The following is a 15,000-nucleotide window of genomic DNA, read 5'->3' as shown; positions in this document are numbered from 1 at the left end:
TACTGTAAGAAATCATGAAAATGCGATAGCAATAGTTGTATGCTTCTTTCGTCTAAAGTAGTATAAGATAACATCCCGCCTAATCTAACTGAAAATAAATGAAAATAAAATTATTAGTGATATTATATAATTTATAAATTTTAGTCTTAAGATATTATATATGTAGATGTATATAAAAAATATTTAGAATCTTTACCAAATAATCGAAGTAAATGAAATGCTCCATACATTTGACTGGGCAAAACATCTGGATTGTCGTTTACCATCTGTATAAATTGTGGACGTTCCCATTTATATAACAATTGAAGACCTAAAGTAATATTAAAGTAATCTCTAATTCCTTTTGTTATTTCCATAACACTTTCCCTACAATAAGTATTTAGAATTAAAAACCTTTTGTAATAATACGTCCTTTAACATACATAATAAAAAGTTATAGCAACTAACCTGGTAGCTACAGGCTTTCCAGCTGATTTTGATTCTACATAATCGTCTAGAATTTTATCAACTGTGTTTTTAACAGGCAAGACTGGTAATTTATGATGCTTTAGTATCACTTCTGATTCATCTATTAGTACAAACTTTAATTCTTCCGGTATCTTAATTTTAACTTCTGCTTTGGTAAGATATTCTTCATTCTCACCAGGAGGTTCCACACGACTGTAATATAACCAGTTTATGTAATTGTTAATTAATATAATTAATATAATTAACATATGTAATTTATGTAATTGTTAATTAATTAATTAATATAATTGACATATTTGCAATAAGGAATAAATAATATCTATGACAAACCTGCGTTTCTTGCGGGGTCCTTCTATTGTATCATGAGATGATGAAGGTGTAACTATACTACTAGCAGTTTTATTAAAACGACTAATAGATTTATCAACATTTGCTACTGGTGTGCTAGCTCTACTATCCGTATCTTTTTCTCTACCAATATCACTTCTTCGTCCTTGAGTTTTAGAACCTGTACTACCTTTCTTATTTTTCTGTGCACTTTGTTGGTTAGAATGCGCTCGTTGTACTTCCCGTTGTCTTTGTACATTAGCTTCATTATATTTCAGTACTCGACTTTCTGGCACCCATTCGTCCCAACTAACGATTATAAAAATATTAGTTGTTATTAAATTACAACATTATTGCAAATATAAATTACAACTTATAGTAACAATGATAAAATTAATTATCTTTTATTCTTACTTTTTGTTCCAACCAGCATAGTGAATAAAATATTTGATTTGTTTCTCCTTCGTGATAGAAGATTTTAAACATTTAGCTTCATAAATCAGAGGCCCATGAAAACATAATACTTTTTCACCTATTTAACAGAAAATAACAGGACCTTTGTAGCAGCCAAAAACAAATGATAATTTAATATAAATAAATTATTATTCTAACTAAAAAATAATAGGGAAATATACCTTCTTGAAATTTACACTTTGGAGGCATCTTGATAATTTGTTGAATATTTCCTAATCGTTTCTTTATCGGTGGAACTAGTCAAATTATCATTCGTTTTTACTTCTGACACAAGAGTTTCTATATAAATGAAAATTTTCATTTATTTCTATACATTCATTATTCTTTTTCTATGGTTATTTGAACACTTCTGACGCACTACTAAAGTTTTTGCACAAATGAAAATTTTCATTTATTTGTACACATTCATTATTCTATTTCTACGGTTATTTGAACTTTTCATTCGGTTGAAACTTCCAATTAGTAATCTACGATAAATAAATCTATTTTATCTGACCAATCACAACACTGGAAGTATGAATTATGAGCAATGTTATATATATGTACCTACGATGACGCACGTATGTGTATATATATATATATATATATATATATATATATATATATATACATACATATATATATGCCTGTTCTTCTTATGATTTCGTGGAGTTAGTTGTTAAGCGTAGTAGAATGTAGTTAGATTGTAATTTAGGATGTAGTTAGACTGTAATTTAGGCTATAGTTAAATTATAATTTATATCGATATGATTTAGTTAAAGGGCCAATTCGAACTAAATTGATTATACTTTTATCGTATATTTTAAATACACAACTTTATTGGTGTTCATGATTTGGAAATAATTTGGCAGTAACTTGACAATGATTTGACAGTGATTTGGTAGTGATTGGGCAGTGATTTGGCAGTAATTTGCTGGTTTTATAAAGTAATAGTACGGATAAGTCAAGGCACGAGCGGTTGCCATTATTCATTTACCTTATAATTTTATAAGTTTGTTGGGCCACACCCCACTATTACGTAACATTACGGTTACATTAGTTAGAACAAACAGTATTATTATATTTTAATTCATTCTTTGTTCTCTCCTATATGTGCCTTAAAATAAGTGCCGTATGTGTCTTAAAAGTGCCTGTTCTAATGATCTGTGATACAATGATAAATACGATGGATTTCTACATGTACTTTAAGGTATAAGTACTACATAACTTGTACGATATAATCACTATATCGTAAATTATGTAAAAGATAATAAATATAATTAATACGAAAATAAGTGAAAATACGGAAAAAAACTGCTGGAAATTATGAATGGTCTTCATAGCTGGATTCATAGATGGTCTTGAAATGAACCAATCTTTTGATTTTTATAAAAAGAATTTATATGTAAGTATATTATTTATATATAGTATATATAAATATATATATATAAGTATCGTACTCGCTACTTATTATTTTTTACCGAATTATCGACAAAATCCTGATTTTAATCACAAATTTATATACTTAATATACGTTTGTCCACAGGATTCTGATATATTCTATCTATCGTGAAGAATATTATAAGCAATAAAAGTAATTACAGCGCGCTACTTGGTCAGTAGTACTGGAAAGGTATTTTACTATATTGCGAAGAGTACCAGACTTCATCGAGTAGATGTTGTTGCATATGAAGACCAACTCATTAACGCCAACTCATTTAAGTAAAGTAAATGAGAATAAAAGATAATAAATGAAAACAAATAAAAATGTATAAGAAGAATAAAGAAATTATAATTTTTCTACGAGTTTCTTTAAGAAATTATTTCAGAATTCTCCTATATTTAATCAGTTTATAGATCATCGTATTACTAGATTGGAAAATACATGTACTTTAATATTTAGTTATATTAACAACAAGACAATTTTGAAATTTAAGTGAAATAAGCAGCCATTTGCCCGGTAGTACTTGTATCACACTGGATTTTGATATATATTACAAGTATTACCGACCCAGATCCCACCACGTGGAGGTTGCTGCTTCTGGGGATCCACGGGCTAACCGGCACTCTACTTTAAAATCTACATTCTGCTTCAGAAGCTTTGGCGCTTTTAGCAAACTGGAGATAGAAGAAAGGAAAAATAGTCTCTCTGAGTATAATGCAAATTATTTATAGAAAGGTTCTATTATCTTCCGTGTAAAAAATTCCACGATGATAAGCTTCCTCGATGATCAAATCTGATACAGAAGAAGTGTAAATATCCGAGTATATAATAATTCTATTTGTGTAGACATGGCAATGTGAGATCTGAGACAGATTGCATTTTAAGTGACAAAATGGTAAAATTAAAATATAACCATCTTTAGCCTCTTTGACATACAGCATGCAATAATTACAGTTAATGACGAAGAATTCTTATTCTAATACTTACTTTAAAACTTATTTTAAAACATGAAAAAAAAACTTATTCTAAAACATACAAGAAAACTGATAAGTCTAACAGAACTCTAAAGCAATCACAAAAAGAAATATTGATTGTTGAAAATCCTGAGCTAAATATTGATTAATTTATGGAGTGTGATTCTACAAATCTCTTTGTCTTTTATCAATGACTAGACTTTATTCCTTCAAAAGCAATGACTCTACTGAGACTTCTTTTATCAATAAAATTGATTGAATACATTTTTATTTAAAAATTAATAAAAAATCTTTGGATACTTCTTACAAGCGATTATTCTAATTATTAGAGAATAAATTATACAATTTCGTTTGTAATGGAGATTTCCTATTTTCGCAAGAAAAAATTATTTAAGAATGCATTTAAATATTCAAAATTTTTAATAATTATAATTAACGCGTTTGAACAAGAAGATTCTATCCTGATCTAATAAAGAAATCAAAAAATAACTAATCGTTCACGAGTAAATTTCTTCAGAAATTTACTCGTGGACATTCATTGCTCTTCTACTAATTAATTACAACCAATCATCCGTGCCGATTCAGACCTTTCGTCCTCGACATGGTTGAGTGATTAGAGAGACTTAAAATTCACTTATCTTATATATTAATTATCTGCTTAAGCGCGATAAATCTAAAACTCTCGTCCGCGAAGTAGATCGAAATTGAGAGTATTGATTCGAGAATGACCGAAAATGAACAAACGCTGTTTCTACTTCGTGGTATTTTTATTTTAATCGAAAAATAATCCGTATCATTGTTATAATAAAAAACTGTGTAAATTATTCAAGAAATATGTGATGGAAAAATATATTTACTTATCTTCGTTGATACTTGCAAGAAAGACGCGAAATCAAGGAATTTGGGACTTCAAAATTGACGTATAAAATAAAATAAATGCAAATTATTTAAGAAATGTATAATATTGGAATAGCTTTAATTCTTCATTGTTATTTACAGAAAAAACGTCCCGAGGGAGCTTCGTTATTCACCCGTCGGACGCTCCTTACAAGCGATTATTCTAATCATTAAAAAATTATATATACAATTTCGTTCGTAATTCAGAGACTGTACGTCGCGAATATCTTCTTGTTCATTCTTTATTAGAAGATAAATATCGATCCTTTACTATTTTTGCGAGGGAAAATATTTTGAATAGTTATAATTAACAGGTTTGAACAAGACGACTCTATCCTGATTTAATAAATGAATCAAAAAATAAGAAATCATTTACGAATAAATCTCTAAAAAAATTTACTCGTGATCACTCACTGCTCTTCTACTTATTAATTACAAGCAATCACTAGTGTCGATTCGAAGCTTTCATCCTCGGTAGGACTTAAAAGGTCACTCACCTTTTGTCCATCTCCGATGGCTCCAAAACATTCGTCCAAAATACAAGAGGTAGGTCGACATCGAAATTGATTGAGATCTTCAGTGATGCACTGATTCTAATTCGCAGTAGTTATTTATTAACGGACGTTCATTGAATTCACTATAGCGAAATCGTACCGTCTTTCATAAATACTGTGCGACTGTTAAAAAAAGCAAAAAGCTTTGCGAAGAAACACTGGCTCTAATTAAACTTGGCTAAACTCGATACAAAAAAATTATTGTTTAAATCGCGAGACGCGAACGAAGAAACATCGCTTTTACTTCGCGATATTTTTATTTTAGCGACGCAAACACTCGATTACTTCGTTGTTACGCGTACGATTGCAATCGAGTTCTGAAACAGACAAATAAAAACAAAATAATTTCTATCGTAGTAATAACAATTATTCAAGAAATATGTGATGGAAAAATATATTTACTTTAAGTCTTCGTTGATACTTGCGAGAATTTCTATGTCACTTTTATTTTATATTGACGTTACACGCTCAGCCAAAGGCCGCCAATTCAAAGTTCAAATTTGAAGTAAAATCAATTGTATAGAATATTGAAAAAATATTCACTTCGAAGTAACTTATATTAAAAGAGTATGTTAAGAGCAATCTATATTAAAAGAGTACTTACAGGGAAAGCGTCCCGAGGAAGTTCGATGTTTACTTATTGAAAGATGAAATGTATCTGATACCATAACGTACCCACGTTTATATACTATAAGTTCGCTCTGATCGGACATGCGCATTCAAGGATCTTCAAATCTATATTGAAATTTGAAATAAAATGAATTGTGCACGTTATTCGAGAAATGTTATATTGAAATGACCCTGCTTTAACCTTTCGATATTATTTGCAGCAAGGGCATCCTATGAGAATTTCTCTATTCAATCGTTGCAACTGTTCGTTGCAAGAAAGACTGCGACGAGCTCCGAGGCATCATTGAATTTTAATTCAAAAGATGATATCAATAAATGCTTCGATAATTTCCGTTTTCGAATTAATTTCCGTAAAACCTACCGTTAGTTAAAAATATAAGTTTAAAAGAAAATAAATTAAGATTATTTTATATTTAACAGGTGTTTCTAGTCTGATAATGTTTAAACGAACTACTGTTTAAATATTAGTATATTTAATACCGCGAACTTTTATATTATTTAAATATATCTAACCTTACTGAAAGTATTAATTTTTCAGTTTTCACATTTAGAAAGACAGAGCTTCGATACTGATTCAGCAATCGTCATAGTCGATCAAATGTCGAAATTAACATTTTTTTACTTTAATATCGAAATTTTTTAATATTAAAATTTTGAAGTTATTTTAAGTTTTTTCAGCGTGTTTCAATCTATAAAATGTTTAAATATTAGCTATACTCCGCACACATTTCGAATTATTTAACACGTTCACGCCGTCGCGTACCACCGGTGGCTCGCGCTCGAATTATATATGTTTGAATTTTCCGTTAGAGTGAGCGTATCACCAAAAGTTTAGTTTGTTTAGTAACTAAAAAAAATTGCCATATAGTTAAAATTTCAATAATGGAAATTTAAAAATAATAAAAAGTATAATTTATTTAATCTTACTGTTACGATCTTTACTCGTCGAAACCCAAAAAGAAGACAGATTCGATAACAATCAAAGTCAGTGAAAAATTCGGAAAAGTACAACGACAAGCAACGATCGCGCGTTTTAATTCCAACCAACAATGTTTAAATATTGCATATAATAATTGTATATAATTGTTTTTGTAGTTCATATTTTGTACGTACCTGCCGATGAAGTCACGTGTGCTTGGTTGGCTGAGATAAATATTTCATATACATATATAGATATATATTGGTACAAATATCAAAAACGGGAACAACAAAAACAATTTTATTTTCGTATCTTTATTTTTATACACTCCTACATATTCTTTTCTAAAATTATACACCAATTACCTTGATCATAGTAGGTATCCTTGATCAATACCAGAGGAATCTCTGAACATAATTCTGATAATTCTTTTTCTTCAAAAAGATGATAATATCTAAGAAAATTGTCACCAGTTCGTTTTTTCCAAGGTACAAGCATATCACTGTGAGTAAATTCTGTACGATTTTTATGTATAGGAAGTAACAAATTTTGATCAGTTCCTTGTAATATGCATTCATCATTTTCCTTTTCGTTTTTCTTATGTGTATTATATTTTAAATAATTAGATTGCTTAGAATTTCTATTTTGATCTTTTGCCCATACATAGATCAAACATTTACCGTATGGCCGAAGTATTCGTATCATTTCAGAGATTGCTCTTTTTCTTCTTTCTTGGGTTGACAAATGATGAATAACAGCAATACTTATTGCAAAATCTACAGAATTGTCTTTATATGGTAAATGTAAGCAATCGGATAAAAGTACTTCAAAATTTCGTTTTCTACATATTTCTGCTAATTTAGAACTTCGATCACAGCCAATCTGTAGAAATAAAATTGACAATGGTACAAAAATTTTGTAATGATACAATATTACATATATTCATTCATTTCTTACTTTAACAATATTTTCATTTGTATAAAGATATTTGCCATTTCCACAACCAACATCTACTACTAATGCACCATCGTTTAAACTGTTTAGAAATTTGATTACATTAGGCCAGCCTTTGCTCCTAGTTTCACTAAAATGATCCGAGATTTCATTATATACCTAAAAATATTTGTTAAGTGATTAAAAAATTACAAAGAATTACATTAAAAAATGAATCTATTAATAATAAATTATATTTACTTTATGTACATAAGACCGTTCTAATTCTGCTGCTGACTTATTGTCTATAAAAGAAGAAAAGGAATCCTTCTTTGTATCGCAGTATTCTACAAAAATACAAGAGCATGGATCTCTTCGTACTTTTCGAAATGTGAACGAAGTTCTTACACCTCGCATTTGTTTCACAACTCCATTAGTAGTTTCAATTAAATCACTATATTTTGAAGAAATTCCATGTGTCCATGCATAACGAGCTTCACCAGTCATAACTAACAACGAACGTTGAGGTAGAACAACATTGACTTTCACGTCTCCTTTCTTAAAATTCATAACACAAGAAGAACTCAATGATAAAGAAAGTATAGTATCTTCGAAAGGACTATGTGTGTCGATGTGTGGAGGTATTCCTTGAAATAAAAAAGCCAGATATTGTATATATAGAAAGAAACTATCTTTTTTATGATTACCTTGACCAGGTAAATAATGGTTGATAGTAAGTTGATCATAGTCATATGTTCCACATCCATGTTTTTTAAATAAATCCTGTAAAAAACTACATTCTTCTGGAATTGGCATAATTGGTAAATTAGGATCAACTTTATTCGAATGATATTGAAATTCATATCCGAAGTGTTTTACTTTTCTTTGTTTTAGATCAGATGAAAAAGATCCTAAAGAGAAAAAAATCCTAAAGAATATATATTGCATACGTACTTTAATACTGATATGAATATAGTTACCCATATTTGTCCAATCAACTATATTCAATAATAATTTTTCTTCTTTTTCATCTATAAAATCTTCTATTAGTTTAAGACCAGGTGGTAATGTAGAATTAGAAGCATCGTTATATAAGTCAGGTACTAAGAAAAACAAAAGATATCGATTGCTCGGAGATATAATACAAGTAATTAATAAGCAATGTACCTGATTGAATATATGTCAAATACAATGTCGTACTTTGAGGATTTAATATAAATCGACAATGTAGTTTGTTATATAATTCAACAGCATCCGTTTCTGATCGACATCTTATAAAGCAATAAGAACGTCCTTGCGGCATGATAAATTCACAATCTGTTATTATAGGGTTAACAATACTCTCCAACATCTGCTTATCAAAACCAGTAGACAATCCTGCGTTGCAGATCAATACAGTCTGACAAAGAAGAGATATAACTTAGATCCGAACGTAGAATCCGAAGAAAAATTATTTTTAGATAAGAACTAATGATAAAACTAACGAAAAACTAACTTTCATAGGCTTATCACAACATATAATATTCATGTCCTTAATAAGTCTGTGGTATGCACGTTTTTGTTTTCTTGCGCTCTTCATTTTAATCTTAGAGCTGAGTTCCATATTAACTATTTCAGCAGCGTTCGCTGTATCGTAGGGGTATAAATTGAGAACGCACGTGGATTCACGTGTTACGGAAACGTACAATTCATAACTTACGATGACGATACGAGAAAGAATATTAAAGTGACATGACTCATTTTATTACAAAAGAGTACACGTTAGAAAATACTTAAAAAACACGTGTAACATTACGATTAAACCAAACTTGAGAAGCTATAACATTTATACTCACTAATAAAAGCTGAACAATTTACATGAAGTTTGTAATTTTGTAGCAAAAAGAAATTATGAAATAGTAAACAAAGAAAGATGAAAAAAAACTTATTTGATAACCAGTCGCGCTCCTGGTGTCTACAAATGGCAGCATGTTACAACCGGCCGGTGAGGAAATTTTGTTTAAAGAGTAAAATGTGCAGCGCTTTACGCAGCGCAATTGTATAAGTGTGGTTAAAGGAGCGCGCGTGAAGCTTAATAAAAAAAAGTGGTGTATCAGTCTGCTCACGGCAGCGCTGCTAGAGAGATCGGAAAGATGTCAACCTAAAGCGTCTTCTGTTTGATCCAATCGTCACGTTACACAACACACACTTTTGCGGTAATCTCTTTCGTTAGGAAGAAAAAATGCATTTGTTTGTCACTTTTTCTCTTTCTCTTTCCCTCTCTCTCTCTCTCGCTCTCGCTCCCTCCCTCCCCCTCTTTCTTTCTCCTTTTATATCTCACGTGTCTTATCATTATAATTAGAACGATCGAAAGCAGAAAAGTGTGTGCCGCTTATCTTGTCTTACGCTTTGCGAAAAAGCTAAACCGGTCGAACGACCATTTTACATTCAGTTTGAAGGACGTGATTCCTGAAAGTGCGGATCGCGTATTAGAAAGACAAATTAATTAATCCTACTTGTCTTTCATCTCATTTACTATCCTTTTTCTTTCTTTCTTTCTTTCTTTCTTTCTTTCTTTTTTTTTTCTGCCTTCCTTCCTTCCTTTCCCATACACGCATATGTACCATCGGTAAATTCGATTTTGATGAAAAAGAACGTTGTAGGAGCTAAATCGCTCGAGTTACGTGCGCGATTGCGTTGATACGGATGCGCTCGGCTTAGCTTCAAGGTCGTACCGCTGTCGTTCCGGCAACGTGCCGGCTGACGCCAAGAACGTGCAAGAGGGGGGAAAGGAGACGAGAAACGCATCGATCCTTTCTTCCGCAGCGAGACATCCCCTTTTGACGTGTTCGTTTCCTTCTCTTCCTCTCAGTCGTCTGGTTCAGCCGGTTATTAGAAGGAGAAGGACAAGGGGAAGGTAGCACGCGTCGAATGATCTCTAATTCTTTTTGGGGAGAGGCATGCTCTTCCTCGTTCGATGGCGACTCTTTTTCTTTTTTTTTTTCTTTTTCGTTCAACAGGACGTAACGGAAATTCGCGCGTAAACCAACGGTCGATCCGTCGATATGTTAAAAGTGTAAAATCAAAAGGAACATAGTCGAAACCTATTTCTTCTTGGTTTTTTTCATTTATATATTACGTGTTGGAAGATTATTTATTTGTCATCGAGACGAAGAAATAGACGAAGAAGTGGAAAAACGTTCGATTGTGATAATCAAAGATTGAAATAAAAATTGCCAATAAGGAATATAATTGTTCGACACCGCCGTCACACCGAAAAGTCCCCATATTCTTCATCTCGTTCCGAACGTCAACGAACATTGCCGAGTGTTTATAAGTATTGGCGAGCGTCTACGAGCGCGCACAGCTGTTTACGTTCGTAATTTTCCAACGCAAAGAAATATCGAGGACGAGGATAAAAAGGATCAAGAATTCGAAAGTGTAACATCGATGTTTGAAACTCCAAGAAAGGATCAAACTCGTGATGGTATTACTTAATTGGCTAAGATTCCTTATTTCTTACGTCTACAACGAAAATCTAATCTAACCTCAATATAATACTCTTGCTAAGAAACCTAAAGAACGATCTCTTTGATTTTTTTCTTACAACGTTTTCTACGTTCGACAAAGAGAAATAGGAAGAAAGAAAGAAAAAAGGAAACGCCTTTAAGTCGGATATGATTACCATTTAATATGAAATACTTTAGATAGATATTACACATACATATTTAACTACTTGTTAGACGCTCTTGTTCGATGATTCGTGGCGCGTAATTTAAATTCGTGCTCGACAAATCTTTCTTGTTATAACGACTATAATCGACGAAAATTACAGTGATATATGCACCTGTACATACATACATACGTATATATATATACGCGTGTGTGGTATGTATATATATATATATATATATATATGAGATACACGAGATGCCGATAAAACAATTTTAAAGAAGATCGTTATCTCTTTCCACGAATCTATAAGATTTATCCTGCTTCTATATACTTATTGTCTTTCTGGACTACTCTAACTTTCATTATTAAGGTGAGTTTTTTTTTATCATTGTTATGCGTTTGTAATGAAATACAACTCCTGAAGAATCGTAAAAAACGTCAGATCTTTGTTTTCCCATTGTATCTCGATCGTTCATGAATTAATTCGTACACCAATTAGAACAAGGTAAACTAACAAAGAAGAAAGAAAAAGAAATCGATTAAAGATCAAACGTAATCGTTCTCGTATTTCACGATTAATGAAAAAACTTGTCAAACATCCGTGACACGCGATCTGTACGAGCGTCTACAACATTTCTCGATATCATATTGATTTCCGATGATCCACTTGGCGCGTGATGTATGATTTTGTAATCTTCACATAAGTATGTACTACTGACTCTATACGTGCACCGCACTCAAAGCGCGATGACTAAACAAATTCTTCGTACGTTAGAGAAGCGAGACTCTCTCCGCAGTATCATACCACATATATCGTAGGAGTCTCTCTCGAGCCAATGTAAGGTATCATGAAAGAAAGCCAAAGTGTTTGTCAGCTTTTTCATTAGCTAAACAAGTACGATGCATATGGTCTTGGCTGGTTGTAACAGTTCGTTTCGATTAAATGTTTCTATTCGAAAGAAATTAGTCTGTTAAAAGAGGAGTCCCTTTTGTAAACAGATTTTTTTGTCAAGCAGGTTTCTCGATGGAGGATAGCAACGGTCAAAGGAACAAGGATTCGTGCGATGTCAACGATAAGAACAACGCTAATCGTGACAATATGAGCGTAGAATCGGAAGAAATCCTGACGAAAAATTCTTCCGATGAGATATTGCCTAAGAATGCGGACAATTGTAAAGAGAAACGAGTACCGCGCGATGACGAAGAGGACGAAAGTTTAGAAGTCAATTGTAAGGTATCCGACGACGAGGAGACAACGAAAACAACTAAGAAAGAGGAGGAATCATCGAGTTCGAGTACCTCGAGTTGTACGTCCGAAGACGAGTCTGAAACTAGTTCGGAGGATAAGACGGAACCTCCGAAAACCGAGCCAAGTAAAAGTCTCGATCAGGAAGCAACGAAACAGACGGAAACAATGACCAATAAGAATGAGGACACTACCGATGACAGTGACATCGAGGATGATCTCATTTCGGCTATCAATTATAATACTATTACCTCATTGGCTGCCCTCAAGGATATGCTTCAATCTTCTGGCGAGGATTCGGATGGAGTTGACAGTTTCTTTCATCATTATTTTCTCTCTCATGTCAATAGGCTACCATCAAGAAATCAAACTCATAGTCCCTATCCTTGGGGTAGAAGATTGTCTGAATGTAGAGAGGAAGATGAATATGAAACAGAGGAAGGTAAGAAAAAGAGACTGTTGGTCTCTATTTCCTCATATAATCATCTCTCTATTTCTCTCTCGCGCGCTCTCTCTCTCTCTCTATTCCTCTCTCTTTCTCTTGTTGATCAAGAATAATGTCTCATGCCAGCACGTGATTTACAAGTTCTTCACGAGCGCAACGCAACATTCTTATTTTCTACGAACTACAACATTATCTATATACCATCCAATTAAGCTCACTTTTGCTCCTCTAACTCTTTATTCTCGCTATTCGTATCTCGTATAATCGCGAGCTTTCCTCTCTCTCTCTCTCTCTCTCTCTCTCTCTTTCCCTCCCTCCCTCCCTCACTCTCTCTCTCTCTCTCTATCTCTCGCAGATTCATAATGATTCAAGTATAGCGCGGGTCAAAACATTCCCTGTAGATATATATTAGCGGGGAAATCGATTAAACGAGAAAGGCGAGACCAAGACGAAGTTACGAAATTTCAGGTTCGGCCATTAAAGAGAGCTCGCTAGGGAGAGGAGAAAAGTGCTATTACGAGAGAGCTCGTTCGACTGCGAGTGCTAAGATTAGCGTTACACCGCTGGTCTTTTAGCTTCGTTTAGTTTCGTTTGGCAACAGCCGTCCTACAAGTGCAAAAAGTCACTCCACTTAGGCAACAACGCTGATCTACTATATTCTACATGTAGATTCTACGTGATTTATTTATAGAGAACAAAAATTGTAAATCTCTTGCTATACTTTTTGTCATCATCGTTGTCATCATAAAAAAAAATATGACTCACTTTTTTTCAGTATTTAACAAAAATAAATAAATAAAATAAAACATAATAAAAATACGCCTAAAATAATATTGTATCGGATGATTTTGTAGGTAAAAATGCAGAAACAACTAGCAAGAAAGAAGAAGCGAAGAACGAAGAATCCCAAGAGAATACTCGAGAAGCTAGCATCTCTTCGAAAGGTTCGAGTCCAACATCTTCAGAAAGATCAAGTTCGGAAAGAATCGATCTCAAATCGAATCAATCTTCGAGCATCTCCGAAGCTAAATCCGCATTGACATCCGTTAACGCAACAATGGCGACGACAACGGTGACTCTGACAACATCATCGATGACATCATCGATGACGTCAACGTCATCGACAACGACAACGACAACTATGACTATGGCAACGACTACGACGACTACATTGACCACAGCAACCCCAACTTCAACAGCTGTTACAACTTCTAGGTTCACCACGTCGACTGTAACGACAACGGTAACATCACCAACGTCCACAACGAAACCACCTCTTAGAAGAAGACATACTACTGGTCCAGGAATGACTTTTCCTGCTACTGATCCGCCATCTTATTCTAACAGTATGACCTTCTCAAGAACTAGTCCATTACCAAGTCCTCACTTGGACAAGAGATTCTTTGACAGTAGCTTGATAGAAATGAAAAGTCAAGCTAGTAGTTCTAGCACCCTTGATTATGATTCTACTGAAGAAGTATGGGTGCGTAGGGTTGACTTCATACAGGAGAGGAAGAGAAAGGTGAGTGTCGACATGATGCTTTTTTCTTTTTTTTTCTTCGTTTTTTTTTTTCTTTTCTTTTTTTTTCAACGAATTTTTATAATTATGCCGATATTTACTTCAATTTTTAATAATATAGCTCGACGGATTAGACTTGATATGTGTTCGGCGGAAGGTAGATAAACGTTAATTAATTAATTAATTAATTAATTAATGATAAAGTAAAAAAAAACTATAATGAACATATCATTTATTGATTTATAATGTGACCATTCTAATTCGAAGTTATTCATTCATGTTAGATACAAGTAAAAGACATTTGAACAATGAGTATCTTTCAGATACAAAAAAAAATATTAAAAAATGTTATTTATATCTCGATCGTTACTTAATTTAAGAATTGCACAACGATAAATAAATCCACGTCTCGCTATATCTTATTATTATTATTATTATTGTCATTACTGTTATTGCTGTTGTTTTCATTATTATTACTATTAGTACTACTACTACTACTACTACTACTACTACTACTACTACTACTATTACTACTAC

At 32.6% G+C, this 15,000-nt stretch overlaps 3 protein-coding genes and 1 long non-coding RNA gene across 13 annotated transcripts in view; 2 read left to right on the top strand and 2 right to left on the bottom strand.

The window, feature by feature from the left end:
* LOC122635515 (mortality factor 4-like protein 1) overlaps positions 1-1,831 on the bottom strand; it is a 2,248-nt gene extending 417 nt beyond the window's left edge. The window contains exons 1-6 of the mRNA XM_043825828.1: positions 1,431-1,831; positions 1,210-1,327; positions 799-1,104; positions 448-660; positions 197-366; positions 1-88 (exon numbers count right to left, since the gene is read on the bottom strand). The exon at positions 1-88 is cut by the window's left edge and continues 80 nt beyond it. Of these exons, the coding sequence (XP_043681763.1) occupies positions 1-88; positions 197-366; positions 448-660; positions 799-1,104; positions 1,210-1,327; positions 1,431-1,458 (923 nt within the window). The 5' untranslated portion in view covers positions 1,459-1,831. The remainder of the gene's footprint in view (positions 89-196; positions 367-447; positions 661-798; positions 1,105-1,209; positions 1,328-1,430) is intronic.
* A 49-nt stretch (positions 1,832-1,880) lies between these two features.
* Positions 1,881-3,045, top strand: LOC122635518. The gene is made up of 2 exons (XR_006328690.1): positions 1,881-2,653; positions 2,795-3,045. It is a non-coding gene; the product is annotated as an uncharacterized LOC122635518 (long non-coding RNA).
* A 3,919-nt stretch (positions 3,046-6,964) lies between these two features.
* LOC122635559 (alkylated DNA repair protein alkB homolog 8-like) lies at positions 6,965-9,574 on the bottom strand. 4 transcript variants are annotated; one of them, XM_043825911.1, is made up of 7 exons: positions 9,095-9,264; positions 8,767-8,998; positions 8,307-8,702; positions 7,861-8,246; positions 7,624-7,779; positions 7,347-7,548; positions 6,965-7,192 (listed from the first exon to the last, which is right to left on the bottom strand). In XM_043825911.1, exons 1-7 carry the CDS (start codon positions 9,200-9,202, stop codon positions 7,056-7,058), a joined length of 1,617 nt encoding a protein of 538 aa, XP_043681846.1. In that variant the 5' UTR covers positions 9,203-9,264; the 3' UTR covers positions 6,965-7,055. The 4 variants fall into 4 exon arrangements, with proteins under 4 accessions (XP_043681846.1, XP_043681844.1, XP_043681845.1 ...); XM_043825909.1 differs by having other exon boundaries at positions 6,965-7,548; positions 8,307-8,510; positions 8,580-8,702; XM_043825910.1 differs by lacking the exon at positions 9,095-9,264 and adding an exon at positions 9,435-9,574 and having other exon boundaries at positions 6,965-7,548.
* An 89-nt stretch (positions 9,575-9,663) lies between these two features.
* The window catches only part of LOC122635558 (dentin sialophosphoprotein-like), a 22,400-nt gene continuing 17,063 nt past the window's right edge, over positions 9,664-15,000 (top strand). Inside the window, exons 1-4 of one of the 7 annotated variants that reach the window (XM_043825900.1) lie at positions 9,691-9,794; positions 10,728-11,065; positions 12,267-12,941; positions 13,799-14,466. In XM_043825900.1, coding sequence (XP_043681835.1) covers positions 11,029-11,065; positions 12,267-12,941; positions 13,799-14,466 — 1,380 coding nt within the window. In that variant the 5' untranslated portion in view covers positions 9,691-9,794; positions 10,728-11,028. Of the gene's footprint in view, positions 9,795-10,304; positions 11,624-11,697; positions 12,182-12,266; positions 12,942-13,527; positions 13,648-13,798; positions 14,467-15,000 lie in introns of those variants that run through there. The other 6 variants (XM_043825905.1, XM_043825901.1, XM_043825903.1 and 3 more) reach the window with 6 other exon arrangements.

Source organism: Vespula pensylvanica, chromosome 18, assembly GCF_014466175.1.
Source record: "Vespula pensylvanica isolate Volc-1 chromosome 18, ASM1446617v1, whole genome shotgun sequence".
Taxonomy (NCBI): Eukaryota; Metazoa; Arthropoda; class Insecta; order Hymenoptera; family Vespidae; genus Vespula; species Vespula pensylvanica.
The sequence above is the reverse complement of the archived record's forward strand: the minus strand, read 5'-3'. Positions and strand labels throughout refer to the sequence as shown.